Source organism: Danio rerio, chromosome 6 (assembly GCF_052040795.2).
Source record: "Danio rerio strain M-AB ecotype USA chromosome 6, GRCz13ab, whole genome shotgun sequence".
NCBI lineage: Eukaryota > Metazoa > Chordata > Actinopteri > Cypriniformes > Danionidae > Danio > Danio rerio.
In genome coordinates, this window is record NC_141026.1 from 20,605,784 (window position 1) to 20,627,500 (window position 21,717).

At 36.2% G+C, this 21,717-nt stretch overlaps 2 protein-coding genes across 3 annotated transcripts in view; one reads left to right on the top strand and one right to left on the bottom strand.

The window, feature by feature from the left end:
* The first annotated feature begins 394 nt into the window (after positions 1 to 394).
* On the top strand, positions 395 to 15,337 carry uqcrc1 (ubiquinol-cytochrome c reductase core protein 1). 2 transcript variants are annotated; one of them, XR_015492621.1, is made up of 13 exons: positions 395 to 484; positions 2,260 to 2,400; positions 7,327 to 7,413; positions 7,721 to 7,850; positions 9,670 to 9,868; positions 10,400 to 10,479; positions 10,582 to 10,697; positions 10,777 to 10,920; positions 11,549 to 11,709; positions 11,809 to 11,894; positions 12,865 to 12,953; positions 13,047 to 13,282; positions 14,790 to 15,337. XR_015492621.1 is itself a non-coding variant. In NM_200820.1 (13 exons), exons 1-13 carry the CDS (start codon positions 434 to 436, stop codon positions 15,085 to 15,087), a joined length of 1,425 nt encoding a protein of 474 aa, NP_957114.1. In that variant the 5' UTR covers positions 430 to 433; the 3' UTR covers positions 15,088 to 15,337. The 2 variants fall into 2 exon arrangements, 1 of the variants encoding a protein (NP_957114.1); NM_200820.1 differs by having other exon boundaries at positions 430 to 484; positions 13,047 to 13,122; positions 15,023 to 15,337.
* Positions 15,338 to 15,612: 275 nt separating this feature from the next.
* nprl2 (NPR2 like, GATOR1 complex subunit) overlaps positions 15,613 to 21,717 on the bottom strand; it is a 15,871-nt gene continuing 9,766 nt past the window's right edge. Inside the window, 5 exon segments of the mRNA NM_001045847.2 lie at positions 15,613 to 16,023; positions 16,109 to 16,251; positions 18,122 to 18,236; positions 18,344 to 18,437; positions 18,520 to 18,556. Coding sequence (NP_001039312.1) covers positions 15,956 to 16,023; positions 16,109 to 16,251; positions 18,122 to 18,236; positions 18,344 to 18,437; positions 18,520 to 18,556 — 457 coding nt within the window. The 3' untranslated portion in view covers positions 15,613 to 15,955.

A 21,717-nucleotide genomic window follows, 5' to 3' on the forward strand; every position in this document is an offset into this window, starting at 1 on the left:
AACATCAATGTTGTAAGAGGAGCCATAAGAAAAAGAAAAAAGTCACGTTAAGCGTTCACCGGAAGTTTATCAGTAAGAAACACTAGATTAATATCTAGCCAACTAAATATTTAAATCGAATTTTCTGTTATATTTAATATGCAACAGCAATGTTAACTTCTATATTTTATAAGATGTAAAACAAATTTTAGTTGAGGATATGTCCCAAAGCTTGCATTCTCTCTTTAAAGTATGTACTTTTTCTTCACAAAAAGTATGCGACGTAGGACGCAGCTTCTGTCTATCCATTTAGTCTGAGTCCATTTGCACTAATGTTAACAACAATAGATGGCGGTAATGCACACTTATGTTTGCAACCAACGAAAGGGGGAGGCCGAAGAAGACAGCGCAAGTCAGATTCGTACAGATAGTGGTGGTGCACACTGTGGACAAAATGGTTCCCTCTATGTGGCGGATCAGTCGAGCTCTTACTAAAGCTGGCTACGTAAGTATTGCGAGCCCTTGGAATACTAAAGTGTTTTTAAAGAGTTTCAAACGTTCATTTTAGGTAGACTGATAAATATACAAGTAAACAGCCGCTTTCCACGATCAAAGTGATTGTCATTGGCCTTGTGGATACCAGAGAGCTAACTGATAGCTCACTGAAGGTTTGATCACTTACATTTGTGTGAAAGCTTTTATGACCAAGAGACGAGTTAAAAAAGATGCGTAAGCAAATCACTTTGTAATTAAAATGTTACGTTTTTATCTATCTTTTACTTAATGTTAGGGTTAAGGTAACCTCGTTATTGATCGGACAAGGTCATTGAAAATTGACGTCATTTGAAGATGTATGTAGGTTATATTTGTTCGCTTTATATTCTGTAAATGTTAAGCTATGTAATATAAGCGTATATCCTTTTGGTATTTGTGACATTACATTTCGTCATTTTTAATCAAGTACGTTATCTGCGAGTGTTATGACCGTCATCTCTTACTCTATGCAGCAAGCGGCAGCAAAACAGCATAGAACGAGCAATTTTTCTTACTATATCAATGAATGTTTTATAAATGTTTCAGTAAATATGGAGATTTCATGGAAATGTATCTAACGTTAATCTTCATATAGGCATCATAAAGTTTTGAAGACAAAACAACAACTACCACTACTACTGTGTACTTGTGTATAAGTAACTTACAGTTCCATTTTTACAATGAACGACTCCGTGCGGTTAATGTAACATTCTTTTGACACCTTACAGATTAAATTATTAATTTTTTTGAATGCCATTTAGATTTTGGGTAGTTGATTCACTTGACAAACATATTGCCTAGTCATAACATTATCTAATCTTTTGTAATTACTTACAAAACAGCTTTTAATTACTAAACATTTTGCTTAGTCTTCAAATCATTAAATATGTTGTAATATATTAATATTTTGACATGTATAGGGTCTGCAGGGGTTGTCTAAAATAATAATAATAATAATAATAATAATAATAATAAATGTTAATCTGCAAATTTATTTAATTTTTTATATTAATAATATTTATATTAATAATAATATTTTTTGCACATAAAATGAAAATTCTCTCAATGGAAATTTAAAAACATACTATTTATGATGTAATAAAAAGTTGCAATGTCAGAGTTTCTGTTACATAATATAATATAATATAATATAATATAATATAATATAATATAATATAATATAATATATATGCTTTCTGAGCCAAGTGAACATGCTGTGGACAGACGACACTGAGGTATTGACTGAATGCAAAAGCACAGGAACTGCATTTTGCCCCCCTTAAAATTGGATCAAGACTGACAAAATGTAAATTTATCAGGGCTAGCATTATTCATCCATTTGAAATATTGGCATTGTATTCTAATGCATTTACAATAAGTCCAATAATATATCAATTTCATTCTGATTCTTCATTTGAAAGTGCAACAATTTGCAAGTTGATATAGCTATTTTATCTGTTTTACTTTCTTTTAAATTTTTGTTAAATCTGTAATAAAGCTCAGTCTAATTTTGTTTGTCATATTAGTAATAGGGATTTCTGAAAAGCCAGTCCTTAATTGCTGAGATGCTAATCGATGACTGTAAATGCAAAATCAGGATTTCTTGTTATCTTGCCAGATCATATTCTTCATTTAATTTGTCTTTTTGGTCAGTCTGTACTAGTCCATGTCATTGCATTACTTTGTGATTTGGATTTGTGAAGGAAATTGTACCATACTTATGTTTGGAACTTTCTTTTCTTCTAGCCTCTGCGCCTTTCTTTAAGACGTGGACAGGCCTCTGTATCTTATGCTCAGAGCCTTCTAGGAGCTCCAGAAACTCGGCTCACTACCCTAGACAATGGCTTGAGGATTGCATCTGAGGAGACCAACCAGCCAACGTGCACGGTGAATAGATGTTTCAGAAAGCATTGTGTCTGATGGATCAATAATTGGGTAGCGCATTAACATGTTTATGCACATTCAAACCTCACAAAAACACTCCTGCCTGACACTTTTTTTTTGTTTTGAAAAAGGCTCAATTTACTAGTCTAGAGTTAAACAGTTGACTTGAATTATTTTTTAATCCATTTAGACGATTTCTTGTTCACATTTAGCATAGCATTAAGGCTGCACTATTAATCAAATTTCTTATCGGGATCATGATAACTGATGCCACAATTACGTAATTGTTCTAAGCTGCAATTACAAAAGAAAAGAATTATACTCTACAAGCTTCAGAGGTGTGTTTAGAGCACGCCACATTCCCCTACCATAAGGCCTATGCAGGGCTCGAAATTGCAATCATTTTGGTCGCATATGCGCCCGAAATTTTATCTATGCGACCTCAAAATATATTTGGGAGCATTTGTGCAAGTGCATAAAATTGTTGTGTGCGACCAGTTTTTACAACAAAATGTTCACCACATGCGTGGATTCGGGAGACATTCACGCAGAATGCATCTCTAAGCTCTTTGTCTGCACTTGAAACGCAGCGCTCAGGAATGGTTTAAAACAGTTGTCATGTCAACTTGCTGCATTAAACAAAGCCAAGTCCGTAATGCTTGCTCCGCCTTCGCGCTCTTCTTATTTGCCCACCACTGCTCTAGCACTGAAATATCAGCTGTCAATCATTCAGTCAATGCCTTCTGACTTGGGATGACAGAGAGCTACTACCGCAAAAAATATAAAATGCTGAAGATGAGAATAAAGATAACACTGACAGATTTTGTTTTAGAAACCATGGCATCTAAAGTTACAAATAAGGACACATCTTAGTAGTGATCATGTGCTGAATGTTAATCCACCATCTACACTTTTCGAAGAGTGGATAAAAGACTTCCGTTGGCTTTAAGTCCGCTATGAAAAGTCTGTGGGATGGAATTTTCAGGTAACTGTTTGCCACATCTAGCACTAGAAGACCGGTATTGCTATTAACATGATGTATGCATATAATAAGGTACAGTATATGTCAAAAACATCAGTGCAATATCAGACACCACCCGTGAGAAAAGCACAGTTATATCGTTAACACATTCATTCATGTCAAGTAGTATGTGCAGGGCCGGTGAGTGTATGCTTTGGTCACTCATTTGGTCACACATGTTATAAAAATCTGTTTTCTTGTAATAACGGGATTTCATTGAGACGTATTTTCCTTAAGCTTGCATATATATATATATAGATGTATATATTGCTTGTTAGTTTGATTATTGTTGATTTCAAATGCAATAAATATGTTTGTATAAAACTTGTAGTAACGATGCTCATAATTGGTGGGTGCGACAGAATTTTGGCTGATGCGCCTACATTTTTAAAGTTAGGTGCTACCAAGCAAAAAGGTTAATTTCGAGCCCTGCTATGTTATTATTTACACGATGACATGTCATTTCTGTCTCTACAAGGTTTACATGCCCCTCTGCTAAAGTTATGGATGCTTTCATATTAAAGCGAAAGTGGAAGATAAGTGGAATTTATGCTCTGCATTTTACCAATCCAAATGCACAAACACAGCAGCGAGAGCTTAACACATCGCATAAAAAGAAGCCGAGTCACTTATTGTAAGCTTAGTTTGAGTCCTGTCATTAATGCCATCATTATTACCTTGGTTTTGACATTGCGAGTGCATGTGGGACCAGTAGCATATCTTCATTTTGAAACTACAGTTCATTGAAGCTTTTGTTATTTAATCACTGAACCTCAAGATGCAAAGACGACATGTGGTGGAGATTTCAGAATGCCTCATCCTAAACCTGTGAAAGTGATATAACGTATGAATGAAGTCTGGCTTCTGAATGGTAAAACCAATAATAACCAATAGTTATATCCAATAATTACCACAAAATGCTTGGCTTGAAATAGTATTTAATTGGTTATGCCTTAGAATGTAAACATTTGAGAAATGATGTTGTCTGTAGCTTTCTCAGGGCCAAATCTGTGTATTGTCTTAAACGGTTAACATCTTATTCCTGCTCTGTGTTTTTATTGTTAATCAAACAACAAAAGACAATAAAGCCATTCTCTGCTTCTGACTGAATAGCTGTTGTAACTTCAATAATGTTTAACCTTAATTTATGCAGTGACGTTTACTGTATGTACAATAATATATTTGATTAGATTATTCAGTTTCATGCATCTTCTTCTTCTTTTTTTTTTTTTTTTTTTTTTGAAACTGTCAATGAGAAAACCAATAATAGTTTTTACTATTATTTTATATTATTCTGGCATGCTTTTGCTTTTAACAGTGGTAGAAATCTGTTTAAAACATCAATGAATGTACATTGTGATAATCACTATTACAATTTCAATTGAATAATCAACAATTATGATTTTTGCCACAGTCATGCAGCCCTACTTGGCGTATTTATATTTACCATTAGCATTTATAAGTATAAGTAATGATTATTATGTTTCCTGAGAGTGTTGAATTGCTTTGCAAGCCCTGATCATACTGAATGTATTATTTAGTGGTGAGAGGCGCCTTTTTAAAATTAGTTCTATTGTCATCAAGTGGATTGCGTGGTCTTTATGTCCCGCATGCATCTTTTGTTCGCCTACGGCACCTCGTGTTTTGATGGTGCACTTATGTGCCTGAAGTTGGAAAGAGTAAACTAGGAGCGCTTTGCTCTTTTGAAAAATGGTCGATTCTAAAGTCAACAGAAATGCAGTGCATTACACCTCTTATTTTCAGAATTGAAAGCATATTCCACATTCATTTTCTTTTGTTTCAATGCCATAAATGTGTTTTCTTTGTTCATAATTTGTCTTTTTTGTTTTTGTTTTTTAATAATATTTTTTCTGCGTTTTCACCTAATGGATGGGAACGTGTGCAGGGGGGCTCAATCCTTTTCCTGGAGATCTACCTTCCTGCAGATTTCAGTTGCTACCTATATCAAACACACCTGCCTGTAATTATCAAGTGGTGTTCAGGTCCTAATTAATTGGTTCAAGTGTGTTTGATATGGGTAGCAACTGAAATCTGCAGGAAGGTAGATCTCCAGGAACAGGATTGAGCACCCCTGGTGTAGAGTATTGACAGGAAAGCATGGGGAGCAGAGAAGGGAGAAGGATTGACATAGGACCTCGAGGCAGGAATCAAACTCTGGTCGCCGTGAGCACCAGAGTGCATATGTCGACTCACTAACCACTATTCAGGCTGCTCGATTATGGGAAAAATCATGATTATTTTGATTATAATTGTAATCCCAATTTTTTAAACCGACTATCAGTTAAAGTCAAAATCATTCGCCCTAATGTGAATTTTTTAAAAATAAATATTTCCCGAATTATGTTTAACAGAGCAAAGATTTTTTTTCACAGTAATTCCTATACCATTTTTTCTTCTGGAGAAATTTTTATTTGTTTTATTTTGGCTAGAATAAAAGCAGGTATAAATATTTCGAAACCTACTATAAGGTCAATATTATTAGCCCCCTTAAGAAATATATATTTTTGATCGCCTGCAGAAGAAACTACTGTTATACAATGACTTGCCTAATTACCCTAATTAAGCATTTTAATATGCACTTTAATCGGAATACTAGTATCTTGAAGAAAATCTAGTCAAATATTATGTGCTGTCATCATAGCAAAGATAAAATAAATAATTTATTAGAAATGAGTTAAGTCTATTATGTTTAGAAATGGGTTGAAAAAAAATCTTCTTTCCATTACACAGAAATTGTGGGGAAACAGGGGGCTCATAGTTCAGGAGGGCTAATAATTCTTCAACTGTATAGTTATTTCCTCCCTGTAAATAAGGTAAGGGAAATAAATATGATAGAATGAACATATGAAACGAACTGTGCTTTAAGCATTTTCACTGAAAGAAAAAAAACTTTATAGCTACAAAAGTCCTTCAGTCAAGAGTAGTGTGTCGGCAGCAGGAATATTGCGCGGTGTCACTTTAAGAGCAGTGCAGTTTTGATTAATGGTTTCATTTTTGGCATGTCTTTTGATTCTTAACTCGTTTGTTTATTACACAAATAAGGGTTAACATGAATAATCACCTAACACAGCGTTTTGACACAAAGTTGCATGTATTCGACCATTAAAGCTCTCATATTATGATGACTTTAAATGTGTGTGCTCTGCTCGTCTCTGAGGCTGAGCACACACACACAACAGCATGCGCTCTTTAGCGCTTTTAAAAACATAAATGATGCGAATGTACATCAATGAATGTTGTGGATACTGTGCTGCAAACTTTTCATTACAGTACATGTTTTAGTCATTTTTACGTGAAACTGAGCTTTGCAGAGCAACAAATGTGTACAACTGGAAAGCGGTGGTAAATGATGCAATAATCATTTTATCTCGATTAATGTTTTTTCATAATAATTAGAAGCCAAAATCGAAATCAAAACCGAATTTTCGATTAATTGCACAGCCCTAACCACTACACCACAGGCTCTGGCTAATTTATTAAATGATTTTCTCTGGACAAGTGCATTTGCAGAAAGCCCTTATATGGAACTGGTTTGGGCATGTAGTAGGCAAATTACTAATATTGTGCATGCAGATGCTAATTTAGAACAGAGCGAATACTTCAAATTCACTAACAGAAGAACGAGTTTAAGAACAACCTCATGTGCATATGCATGTGTTGCATATTATGTGGAAAGTTTTTGTGAGAAGTTTAGATGTGCATTTATAAATATATAAAACGTACGCAATTATTAGGAAATGACACCCATTGTTTTAAATTCATGTAGGACCACTCCGTTGTTCTGTTCTTATTGTATTTAAAAATCATGTTCTACCTCAAGTAAATGAACTGCAAATTTGCTACATCTGTGATTCTTCATAATTCTTTAATGTGTTTGGCTTTTGCAGGTTGGCCTTTGGATTGGTTGTGGGAGCAGATTTGAGACTGAGAAGAATAATGGAGCTGGGTTTTTCTTGGAGCACATGGCATTTAAAGTATACTATAACACCTTATGATTTTTTGCAAATTATATTTAATAAAAGTGAGCACACATATTAAGTGAAAAGCAGAAACAAACAAATTAATTGGCAATAAATAAAAAAAAATCTCTTGATTTAAAAATGTAAATGCAAATTATTGTCTGTTGAATAAAAATAGAAAATATTAGATGTGTGAAACTACTGAACTACTGTGATTACTGTATTTTAAAGTGTTTCTGCACTAGATTTAGTTGTTGTTCATGCAATTTAAAACCGTAACTCTTCACTAATTAGTATGCTTTTATTCCTATATTGAATCAAGGGCACTAAGAAGCACCCTCAGTCTGCTCTTGAACAGGCAGTGGAGTCTATGGGGGGTCACCTGAATGCTTACACCTCTCGGGAACATACTGCTTACTACATGAAGACTCTTTCCAAGGACCTACCTAAAGGTTAGAGAACAAACAACCCAGCTACTAAAACAGACCAATTACTTTAACAGGTTCTAGATGGCATAGCCCATGTAATGTTTTCTAAATAATCTTTAAAAAAAAAGTTCCAACAAAAAATGAAAATTCTGTCGTCGTTTACTCACCCTTTACTTGTTTCAAATCTTTAGGATTTTCTTTCTTCTGTTAAACACAAAATAATTTATTTTGAAGACTGCTGAAAACCTGTAACCATCGACTTACATCCTACTGTAAAAGTCAGTTTATAGGTTTTCATCCTTTTTAAAAAATGTCATCTTTTGTGTGCAACAGAAGAAACAAACTTAAAAAGGTATCACTATAACAAAAAAAGTATCACTATAACAGCTGAGAGGAGAGGAAATGTCACGCCAGCAGGTCAAACGGGGCCACAGTGAGAGAAAGAAATGGAGTTTACTTTCATTTTCTCAAGTAAACTGCAGTAAACAGCTTCTGCTGTATGTCAGTGAAAGACTGTCTTGCAAACACACACACAGTGAATTGGGCAGGGTATCTGTGTTTTTAAGTAGTTTCAGTGTTTTAATTGCTCGCGCTCTCCTCTGTCGTCATAGTAAGCTACCGCGCCAGTGCATACGAGATAAATGATGACAGTACGTAATAAGCGTTTATGACCTATTACTGAACCGGTACTGAATTGTCCGCGTCTGCATCGCGGTGCACCAAAGAAACAATTAATTTTGACACTCCTAATATGTTATTCTTACTGCCTGAATATATTTAATCGGGATCACAAAAAAAAAAAAAGTATAGTGTGTAAAAACCTTTCTAAACAGGTAGCATGTTCCTTTATGCCAATCTGATGAATGTTTTTGATTAACATCTATATTCCTGGAACAATATTCCAATCAGAATTAAAGGATATGTTTACCGTTCATGTTAAGTTTAGGCTTACGGTTAACTTCTACATGATTGTTATCCAACTTTTATTCCCCTTTGATTTTAGGAATAATTTACAGTTATGGTTGGGTTTAGGGATTGGGAATAGGTATGGATTACATTTTCCAATAGAAATGATCCAGGATCGCATCGTACTTGGTAAAATCATGATGTGGTTCTTTAGGAGACATTAGACTGAGCGAAAGAGCAATCACATCGGAGCTCTGTCCGCAGATGTTGCTCGAGTAGTTTTAGCTGCAGTTACCCAAGCACAACTATCGCTCATAGTCTCTCTCACACACACACACACACACACACACACACACACACACACACAATAAATAAATCAAATCAGTAATAGAGTCTTTTTAGTCGTTCGCCTCCAGTAGAGGAAAGGTTTTACTTTAAAGCTGCTACTGGCTAGAAATACAAGTTAGCATGCTGTGTCCATGGCAACATTATCACATGACCTGGTAGATAGATTAAACTGTAAAATGCTCACTGCTGTTTGCCATGCGAGAATGACTGAGAAATTCAGCAATCAATAAATAGAATTGAAATGCATGCATCTTATCGTTTTTTTTTTTAATTTGGAAAGGTGCTAAAACGGAACCCTAGTACTAATTTAACTTTTTATAAACCAATAAAAATATATTGTGTGGTTTGAAATAAATGAAGATTTCCTCTGACTATACAGGACATCTGCTCTGAGTCAGCAGGAAAAGTGATTTGATCTGATTATACATACCTTGTTCAACGTTTAATCAATAGCCAAATTACCATAATTTAGAAAGATGATTGCACAAATGTTTTCTTAAACTGCTGCAAATTAAGCTCCAGGATGTGTAAAATGTCTATTTATTCATTCTTTCATCACAAAATGTCTTTTTTTTTTTTTTTTTTTAAGCGGTGGAGCTGTTGGCAGAAGTAGTACAGAGCTTATCTTTGAGTGAGGCTGAGATGGAGCAGCAGAGGACTGTGGCGCTAAGAGAGCTGGAAGAGATAGAGGGCAGCTTGCAGGATGTTTGCCTGGATCTGCTCCATGCTACGGCCTTCCAGGGTACTGCTCTTAGCCATAGTGTTTTTGGTCCTTCTGCCAATATCAGGTATGCACAAAACCATCAAGATGTTTAATATTGTTGCATGTGAATTCTGATATTGCACACCCAGTATTGCGTGTTCATTACAATAGCTGCATTTATAAGCATTTGCATTGTCAAAATGATGGCTCAAAGTGATCTTTGGTCAATCAAACTGATCTCAACTTGAATTAAATTTAGAAATGGGTGGTGGAGACCTGAAATTGTGTAGTCTACAGAAAATGGGCTACATTGGGGGACCAGTTTTCCTTATATATATATATATGGAAATGAATGATTTCTGGCTACTTTGATGCTCTTGCTGCTTTGGGGTGGACCCACAGTAACAGTAGCTTTCTCCAGGCCTGAATGCATTCAAATTTGTAAGTGCACAGGTAACCAAACAAAACCGTGAATCAGATTGCAAACTTTCAAATTCTTATATCAGATTAAATATGGACTTGTCAGATTCAATGTATCTGCATAAACATAACAAATGAAATGACCCTAAAAGAACTGATAATAGAAAATGTCTTTTTCATTCTCTGTATTTTTAAGGACACTCACACGTAATGATTTGCTGGAGTACATCAATTGCCATTTTAAAGCACCTCGCATGGTCCTGGCCACAGCAGGAGGTACTGCTGTTTTCTAACCTGCAACCTTTTCAAAGATGTGGTGTTGAAAGCCACGCAGAGCAAAACCAATTGTTTAATCACCATCTTTTTCCTCGACTATAGGAGTGAGTCACGATGAGGTTGTGTCTTTGGCCAAGCAGCATTTAGGGGGAATTTCTTTTGAATATGAGGGTGATGCAGTACCTGTTCTGTCCCCGTGCCGTTTTACTGGGAGTGAGGTATGAATTTTCTGTGTTTTTATTTTCTAGTCTTTACCAATTAGTTGACTTGCTGTTAAACTTGCCATCTTGCTTTCAGATTCGCATGCGGGACGATGCAATGCCTCTAGCACACATTGCTATTGCAGTAGAGGGACCTGGAGCTGCAAGTCCTGATATTGTGCCATTAATGGTTGCCAATTCCATCATTGGTAGTTATGACATCACATTCGGGGGTGGAAAGGTTAGATTATTACTTTTGTTAAACTTCTATTACCTGATCATTAATTTACCCTTTATGGATTGCTTGGTATTTTGTGGTTTAGTTCTTATTAGGCTCGGGGATTTGTCCGGCCATTCATTGTCATATTTGTTATAAAAAATGCCATACATTTAAACTTTGTTGCCAGTTGCAGTTGATTTGCAAAGTAAATCATCAGACTGAAGGATTATTTAAAGAGAACAATTTGAAGGATATTAAATGTTGTTGTTTTTTTATATAATGATGGATGAAGATGATGATGGTTTCATCCAAAAACCTAATAAACAAGTAATATGGGGAGTCCATATGATTCATGGGTTTATGCATATTTCATATTTTTCTGCATAAAAAAGACCAGAAATGATTACAAAAAATCCATTCCAAACATTTTAGAAATAACTATGCGTACAGTGCTTGTTTAAAGCTTATTTTGAACTTAATAAAATGTTTGATCAGTCAAGAGATGATTCTGAACAAGCATCACATGCCTTCACTCAGCTGTGGTCATGCATTACAAATCACATGTAAATGTCAAGTTATCCGAGAAGCCGAAAAGTAGAATGTTGTTGTGATGATGAAATGCTCTGTGTTCTTTTTATGTTGTATACAGCACTTAAGTAGTCGACTGGCTCAACGGGCTGCAGAGCTGAACCTGTGTCACAGTTTCCAGACCTTCTACTCCTCATACAGCGATACTGGACTGCTGGGAATTTATTTCGTAACAGAGAAACTTAAAATCGAAGACATGATGCATTGGGCTCAGAATGCCTGGTGCGTTACAGAATTGAAACCACATAAGTGTGGCTTAGGTTCTTTCATTTAATCATTTATTATTCAGTGATCATAAGTGTTGATGTTTCTGTATCGCAGGATAAATGTATGCACCACAGTGACCGAGAGTGATGTGGCTCGAGCTAAGAATGCTTTAAGGGCTAGCTTAGTGGGACAGCTCAATGGTAATAAACTCAAACGTACTATTCATACTATTCATAAAGAAATATTTCAATGTCCATATGCCAGGGGTGTGCAAACTTGGTCCTGGAGAGTTTAGCTCCATCCCTAATCAAACACACCTGAACCAGCTAATCAAGCTTTTACTAGATATACTAGAAACTTCCTAGCAGGTGTGTTGAAGCAGCAAGTTCGACCTAAAGTAAGTAGGACATCAACCCTCCAGGAGCGAGTTTGGACACCCCTGCCATGTGCAAAGCATGTTTTTTAGCGTTTTTTTCCATGTTAAAAAAAATTAACACGTTCTCCTTTGGAAATGTTTTTTCATCTTCATTTAATTACAATATTTTCATAACCAAGTAATCAGTTGTCATTACTTTATCCATGATTACAAACAGATTACCTTTACTTACAGCCAGTGGTTTAAAATAGAGTACAAATCAATTTTGTTTAAATCGAGTACATGTTTAAAATAGGGCACAAATACATTTTGATCAAGATAAAGGAGAAAATTATATAGTTTAATAATAGATTTCATCTATTGTTGCCCAGTAATAAATCTTTGAATATATTGTGAGTTATTGAGGGGAGAAACTAAGCTTTTTGAAACAAACAGGAGTATTTGGAACATCACAAGCTGATTTTGATTTAGTTTAAACAGGCTTTTATTTAAACATCTTTTACAAACCAAATCTTTAAATGAAGTCCTAATCTAATAAATGAAGTACATTGTCTGATACAATTCAGTATGAAGAAGAAACCATAACTACATATTTTTTTATAATACAAATAGGTCATTAAATTGTCTACAAGTATAATAAATTGATCTAAGATTATAACCCCATAGCGAAAGAATGAGCAGAGAAAAGAACTTCTAACCTTTGGGTCACAAGTATAATCATTTGGCTCTTGTGTACATGCATGCATGCGCTCTAAATTTGTCTACAATGTTGGTTTGATTTTTTTCCCTGTCAGGAACTACACCTGTTTGTGATGAAATTGGCAGGCACATACTAAATTACGGTCGGCGCATCCCGTTGGCAGAGTGGGATGCCAGAATCGAGGTAAATGTTTGTCATTACAACTTTAGGATGGGTGAATACCTGAGGTTAAATACATTTTTAAGAATCCCTTGTTGTTTAATTGCTTTTTGCTAGGCTGTGACTCCCAGTGTTGTCCGCGATGTCTGTTCTAAATATATATATGACAAATGTCCAGCTGTGTCTGCAGTCGGTAAGTCCATTTATTGTTTTTTTTATTTAATGTTTATATTTTAAAATGTCTGTTTTTTTAAATTGTGGCATTTTCTTTTCTCAAGTTTTTATAAAGAATTTTACCCATCAGGATTGTTAGAATGGATAATGGATAATGTTAAATGTGAACATAAAAAGAAGCCAAGGGTGCATGTTTCATGTCACATGCAGTGCATCCGGAAAGTATTCATAGCGCTTCACTTTTTCCACATTTTTTTGTTACAGGCTTTGAGGAATTTATTTCCTCAATTCTACACACACTACCCCATAATGACAATGTGACAAGATTTTTTGAAAAAAATTATTTAAACCCCCCCATAATAAGTATTCACAGTCTTTGCCATGAAGCTCTAAATTGAGCTCAGGTACATTCTGTTTCCACTGATAATTCTTGAGATGTTTTACATTTTTTTAGTTTACCTGTGCTAAATTCAGTTGATTGGACATGATTTGAAAAGGCATACACCTGTTTATATAAGGTCCGAGGGTTGATAGTGGCAAAGCACAAACCAAGTATGTAAACAAAGGAATTGTCTGTAGACCTCTGAGACAGGATTGTCTGGAGGCACAAGGCTGAGGAAGGTTACAGAATAATTTCTGCTGCTCTGAAAGTTCAATTAAGCACAGTGGCCTCCATCATCTGTAAGCGGAAGGTGTTAGGAATCCCCAGGATTCTTCCTAGAGCTGGCCGGCCATCTAAGCTGAGTGATTGGGGGAGAAGGGCCTTAGTCAGTGCCAATGGTCACTCTGTCTGAGCTCCAGCGTTTTACTGTGGAGAGAGGAGAACCTAACAGAAGGACAACCATCTGTGCAGCAATCCACCAATCAGGCCTGTATGGCCAGACGGAAGCCACTCCTTAGTAAATGGCACATAGCAGCCCGCCTGGAATTTGTCAAAAAGCATTTGAAGGACTCTCAGACCATAAGAAACAAAATTCTCTGAGACTAATAATGAACTTGTTACATTTAGGGAAAACCAGGCACCGCTCATCACTAGGCTAATACAGTGAAGCATGGTGATGTTAGCATCATGCTGTGGGGATGTTTTTCAGCAGCAGGAACTGGAAGACTAGTTAGGATAGAGCAATATGAATGCAGCAATGTACCGAGACATCCTGAAACAAAACCTGCTTCAGAGGGCTCTTGACCTCAGACTGGGGTGACGGTTCATCTTCCAGCAGGACAATAACCCAAAGCACACCACCAAAACATCAATGGAGTGGCTTCACAACAACTCAGTAAATGTCTTTGAGTGGCCCAACCAGAGCACAGACCTAAATCCTATTAAACATCTCTAGAGAGATCTGAAAATGGCTGTACACCGTTGCTCCCCATTAAACCTGATAGAGCTTGAGAGGTACTGCAAAGAGGAAGGGGCAAAAATTCCCAAAGACAGGCGTGCCAAGCATGTGGCATCATATTCAAAAAGACTTGAGGCTGTAATTGCTGCCAAAGGTGCATCAACAAAGTATTGAGCAAAGGTTGTGAATACTTCTGTACATGTGATTATTCAGCTATTTAATTTTTAAAATAAATTTGCAACAATTTCAAAGAAAATTTTTCACATTGTCATTATGGGGTATTGTGTATAGAATTGAGGAAATAAATTAATTTATAAGGCTGTAAGATTAAACAATGTGGAAAAAGTGAAGCCCTATGAATACTTTCCAGATCCACTGTATTTGTTAAGGCAGTGGTTTTTGGTTCTGAAATGAATCATCAGAACAGGTCCTATTACTGAATAGGCATGTTAGTTTTTGTGCCCATATTTAGCTTCAGTTTCTCATCAAATAAAGTGGTAACTAGTCAGCAGTGGGCTGTGGTATTGGGAACAATTTTTGTTGACCGCTGATTTATTTTATTTTTTCTTCTCTATGCAGGACCAATTGAGCAGCTGCCGGACTATAACAGAATGAGGAGTGCTATGTTCTGGCTTCGGTTTTAATTGTTCTTTGGAAAGCAAGCATTCAGTGATTTCCTTATAATTTTCAAACCCTTATCTTGTATGTACTTGAGGGGTAGAAAATTTGCCCTCGTTTTCTTTATCCATCACTTTCCAAAGAGTAATTTGGTGCATTCAATGTCGGACATGAAGCGGAGCTATTTAAAAATTTATGCGATGCTTTATTTCTGTTCTGTTTGTGTAAATAGCAATAGCTCTAATACAACTTCAAATAAAACCCTGTCACACTGAACGTTTACTTGATTTGCTTGCTTCTGGGAAATGAAATCATTAAGCAGGTCATAAAATAACTTTGGGTGAAAGCTGTGGTGTAAGGACATTAAAGAATATAGGACTTTATAAAATTTCTTCTGTAATTATTTAAAAACATCTTTGATGTTTCGGTTAATGTTACACTGATTTTGTGTCAGTCATGATATTTTACCCTGACCCTAAACTGAATGTAATCCAATATCTTTGCAGCAGTGGAATATGTATACAACAAAAAAAGTTTCAGTTTCAAAAATATTTTATAATGGTCGTTTTATTTTAATGCTGTAGCTAACACATTGTAGATCACACATTTTACAGTAGCCAGAGGAAACGTCAATGTTTGAAAGAGGGGAAAAATAGAACTACTTATCTATAATATAACCATAGTTGACCAAATTATTTAAAAACTAGTGATGTAGATTGATACAGAAACCTCATTTTTTGATTTATGCACCATAACACTTTCCAGTATTTGTTGAACTTCAAATCTGAGATGTTTAGCAATCTTGTGTGTTTACATTTTTTTTTTGGTCCATCATGGCAGTTCATTTGAAGCAAAAGCACCTGGGTCTGTTTTTCTTGTTGGAGACTTGTTCAATTATTTCCAGCAAACAACAATGTTAGGGTCATTCTCCAACCGTTCATCCAACTCTTTGTAACTCATTCCTGCAAAAATAAAAGAATGTCACCTGCATTAAAAAAAACTTTAAAAGTATGTAAAAACAACAAATAAAAACACAATAACACGTACCAGTTTTGCAGCAGATTTCATCATAACTATGGCAGCCAGTGTAAAGTCTAGGTGGACGACTTCTTTCATCTCTTACAACCTTGACTGGATACTTCTGTAGACGTCGAATCAGACCTTTCATCAAGCCAAACTGAATCAACTTCCTAAACAAACAAACAAAAAAACTTAATTGCCAGCAGCCAAATGAGCCAAAAGGACTTAAAAGCATTTTTGGGATGTTGTTCTTCTTAACATGTGATTATGATTAGTGTTGGAAAAAAATAAATGATGAAGAGAGAGAATCCAGTCCAGGATACTTGAACTAGCAGAACAAGCTTTATTGAGATGTGTTGGTTGATCTGGGGTCATACACCCTCTTCAAGAAGTCCTAGTGTCTGTAAGAGCCTACTGGAGTCTCTCACAGGTCTGAAAGCAAGTCTATAATGAAGTGTTTTTTGGAGGAGGGGAATGGCTAGGTGGAGAAGTGTTGTTATCAGTAGGGTAAATTGCCTTTCACCATCCCCGATCTCAGCAATATTAGAAGCATGAAAACAAAGCATGCAAATGAAGTATTGGAGCCCGTCCTGCCACTTGACCAGCTCAAAAGTGTTACCTAGCTATTTGTTAGACAATAGACACAGCCGTGCTTTGAACTAAGAGGTTTAAATGTCACACCCTAGCTAGAATTTTGAATGAAATAAGCAAATTAAAAACCAAAGAATGTATTTTTTTCAGTTATATGTAGATTACTGTTAATTTAAGACTAGAGTACATACATTTATTTTTCCACACTAGCATGCCTTACAGCTGGTACCTTAAAAGTAAAGCGTTAAAAGGGATTGGAAATACAGTCATTGGAAACCTATACAGCCCTTGAGGATCACCTAAACTACTTTCATTCATTTATTTTCTTTTCGGCTTAGTCCCTATATTTATCAGGGGTTGCCACAGAGAAATGAACCGCAAAACTATCCAGTATATGTTTTACGCAGCAGATGCTCTTCCAGCCACAACCCAACACTGAGAAACCCATACACTACAGCCAAATTAGCATATTGAGTTCAACTATAGCGCATGGCTTGGACTGTGGGGGAAACCAGAGCATTATGGTGGCACAGTGGGTAGCATGATCGTTGGGGTGGGTTTCCTCCGGGTGCTTCGGTTTTCCCTACAGTCCAAAGACATGCGCTATAGGTGAATTGGATGAACTAAATTGTACGTAGTGTATGAGTGTGTGTATGAATGTTTCCCAGTACTGGGTTGCAGCTGGAAGGGTATTCTCTGCGTAAAACATCCTGGATATTAAAGTGGCGATCCCTGATGAATAAGGGACTGAGCCAAAGCAAAATGAATGAATGATTGTATATAAATAACCTAGGACCGCAATATTTGCAGACATGCTCACTGAATCATCGGATCACTCAGACCACATGGCTTGAGTAAATTAGAAAATCCAAGAGTCCGCTTAAAGCAGGGTGAATTCACTTTAAGCAATAACGCAAATGGTTAGGACAAAAACTCCTGTTAACCTGGAAAAGATCACTTGTCATGGCGTTGCATCTAAGCGTTGCACTATTCCTTTGTTAATAAATGTGTCATCTATTTTTAAAATGTGTCATTTTAATGCTGTTTATATTTCTTAAGACTTATTTTGTGATTTCATGATTTTTAAATGCTCTTTTTATGAAAAGCACTTTAAATTAGCACTATTAATGAAATGTGCCATCTATGAACTGGAGTTGTCATTCATTCATTCATTTTCTTTTTGGCTTAGTCCCTTTAATAATCTGGGGTCGCCACCCAATTCACCTTTGGACTGTGGGGGAATCTCACGTGAACACAGGGAGAACATGCAAACTCCACACAGAAATACCAACTGACCCAGCCAAGGCTTGCAGCAGCAACCTGTCTGTACTGCCAACACACTGCCCTATTGACGAGTTGTAAAACTAATTAAAAATGAACCTCAGCCCAATGCTTGGAATAATGATTATCAATAATCTTAAAGCAGCATTCAGACTGAGACAAACTTGCCTGTCGTCCACTTTTTGTAGCTGGTGAGAATAGCGGGAACAGAGGTCACGTACAGTCGTACCTGGGGTCAAACCACAGTACAACTGGAACACATCCCTGAGACTTGTCCTCTGCCCTGGTGACATAACACACAGCAAAATAAGCACTGTGAATAGAAACATCTCACTTTCATACACTCATGATGCAGAAAAATACATTTACTATCTCTTTGTACTTGCTCACCTGGCTTACTGACATAATGTAGACACTCTTCCTGAAGGCACTTCTTATCTATTAGGTTTTGCACTTTAGGTGTTGTGCAGTACACATTCGAGTACTGTAAAGTACGACAACCAAAAATGTAAGAAAAAGAACCCATTACAAGAATGAGAATAAACATCATCAACAAAAAAACATACCTGAAATATGGATACCAGAGTTACCACGTCATAATACCTGTAAAACAGATCCACTGCTTCAGTGTGAAGTCTTAACTGTAGAATGATTGTTTACACTATTTAATATATAACGAGATATCAAATAGGTAAGATTTTAAACAGCTTCACATAATCAATTGTGGCAACATGCCATGTAATTCATAAATATCTGTACTGTATTTCTTAAATGTTTGTCTATTTTGAACACTGATTCATGCTGCTTTTCATGCCTTTACTGAGCTAATACAAAATTTCAAGTCATAATCAATATTTTCTGCCCTATTACAGGCCCATAGCCAGCCTGGTAAAAGTGGTGGTACAAAAAGTGGAGCTTTTGCAGTTATTTGCCTGATTTTCTATTTAATGATAAGTATAATTCTGCATTTTAGTGACATTTTAAGCACTACTTTTAGCTGGATCAGCTTTTTTTGGTGATCATATCCATACCCTTTGATGTACCAAAAATATTTCCTAAAGATTTATAATAAAGAAATATTAATAAACTTATTTTTTAAAAGATTTAATTCATTGCATCCTATCCATTAAAAAAAAAGAATTTGTTCAAGTTTTAAAAGGGGTGATGCAGAGTGTATTTTTAAGTCTTGGTTGTGTTTATGGGGTGTAAAACAATGTGTTCATGCTTTATTTAAAAAAAAAAAAATATATATATAATATATAATATAATATTATATAAAAATATTTGATACTGCTACTCTGCAATCATGAAACCGACCACCATATTTCCTGCTTTCTCAGAAGGCCTGCCGTCACGGGGGTTCTGATTGGCCAGCTAACCTAATGTTTTGTGATTCGCAGATCAGCTCCATGTCACTACAAAACATCACACCTCTACTAGCATGTGCTTTGCATCTGTTGTGTAAATAATGTCAGCGCAGTCGCACCAGTTTGAGAATGAATCGGACACAGAAAGTGAAGAGGACATAGCTGAACCTCATGCCTGCTCTCTAAAATAAAATTTGACACGTGTTTTTCATATTTATTCAGTTTTTAAGCATGTGTTATTAATACAAAAGTTCACATGTCTCTTGCGAAATCATTATTTCAAATGCAAAACACAAGGAACACAGACATTGCATGTGCTGGTGAAGATTACAGGGTTTTTACAGATAAATATGAATTTGAAGCTAAATTGTTAAGTGTCAAACAGTGTTTTCCCTTGTTTATGTCCTTGCTACAACATACAGTTAACAACAGAAACTATGTATGTAATATAAATTCATTCATTCATTCATTTTTTTTGTCGGCTTAGTCCCTTCATTAATCCGGGGTCATCACAGCGGAATGAACCGGCAACTTATCCAGCAAGTTTTTTACGCAGCGTATGCCCTTCCGGCCGCAACCCATCTCTGGGCAACATCCACACATACACATTCACACACACACTCATACACTACGGACAATTTTGCCTACCCAATTCACCTGTATCACGTCTTTGGACTGTGGGGGAAACCGGAACACCCAGAGGAAACCCACGCAAACGCAGGAAGAACATGCAAACTTCACACAGAAATGCCAACTGAGCCGAGGCTCGAACCAGCGACTTTCTTGCTGTGAGGCGACAGCACTACCTACTGCATCACTGCTTCGCCAATATATAAATTATAACAAATAAAAACATTTTGTGGCTCACAATCTACAGCGTCTTCTATTATCGTTAGAACTACTCCTTTAAGAAATTTTTGGCCAAATCCAGCACTGAACTGGGATAGATTCTGGAAGCTGTCCTTTGTCAAATGCTAGAGTGCTACCTTTTTTGTAATAGGAACATGACTTAAACTGTAAAATAATTAAAAACAACTTGTAACCACTTCTCTATGCTTCATGTTGATTTCCAAATACAGAAACAGATCAAGCTCTGTAAAAACAGCAGCGTTTGGATGACATTTTACCTTTCTCTAATGCTAACTTTTCAGCACGTCTCTTCGCTGCGAGTTTCCTGGGCTGTAATTCGACTTCGACTACAACTGAATCTTTGCTTCATTTGCATACGTCTCTGTCACTGATCGCTGTTTATCTGACATGACGCAGCAGGAGAAACAGACACCCATGAGGGAATGGTGGGTAGGCTCATTTGCATTTAAAGCCACAGGCAACAAAACAGCTACAATGTCCTCTTACTCCAAAATTCACATATTCAGCGTGGTATAAAAAATTATCTGATGGGGATTTTGAAACTTTACGGACACATTCTGGAGACACCAAAGACTTAACTAAGTGAAGAGTAGCCATGTATTATAAGCAGAAAAATGTGCTACCACCCAGTTGTAATAGCAAAATATAGCACTTCTGGATAAAAAGACCACAGCAGGGTTCTGAACACATTGTTAGAAGGTTTTTTTTGTGATAATTTATCACAGAATAAACATGCTCCAAAGTACACTAACTGACAAAAGTCTCGTCACCTATCCAAGTTTTTGGAACAACAAATAATAACTTGACTTGTAGTTGATCATTTAGTATCTGATGTGGCTTATATGAAAGGCCTCTTGATTACGCTTATTTTACCAAAATAAAATATGATCATGCCTTGATTTTGAATTATTTAATTAGGTGGTAAGGTCTGACTCTGCTTAGACAAAAGTCTTGTCACTTAACAGAAATAATGTAGAGTATAGAACAGGGCCGGAGTGGGACTCCTTTTCAGCCCTGGAGTTTCAAGCCTCAGACCGGCCCACCTCAGTTCACGACTGACTATATAAAAATAAGGTCATTTCCAATTCAGTTTCTAATGACACTATCACATCTTTTTTTGAGAAAACAACTGCTTTAGAACTTCAAATGTTCAACAACCCTAACAGTATTATATGTCTTAACAATAAAAATGAAAAAAAAAAAAAATTAATTAATTACTCACACGAGGATCGAACCCGCGTCTGCGGGGTCGAAAACTAACGTGCTAACCACTGAACCACAACAGCTGCTAAGTGAATGTTGATCAAGTTATATCGTCATTAACCTGCAGGCTGCAACCTGCTCACTGAGCTGCGAGAAAATAGATAAAAAGAGTAGAGCTGCGGTAAAATAATGAATAAAATGGCTGTCCTCAAGTAAATAACTTGGATAAATAAATTTAAAAAGTGTGACTGCTGAGAGCAACCGATTCTGGAGCTGGGGATACCGGCCCTCGTGGCCAAAAAACGGACCGGCCCACCGGGAATT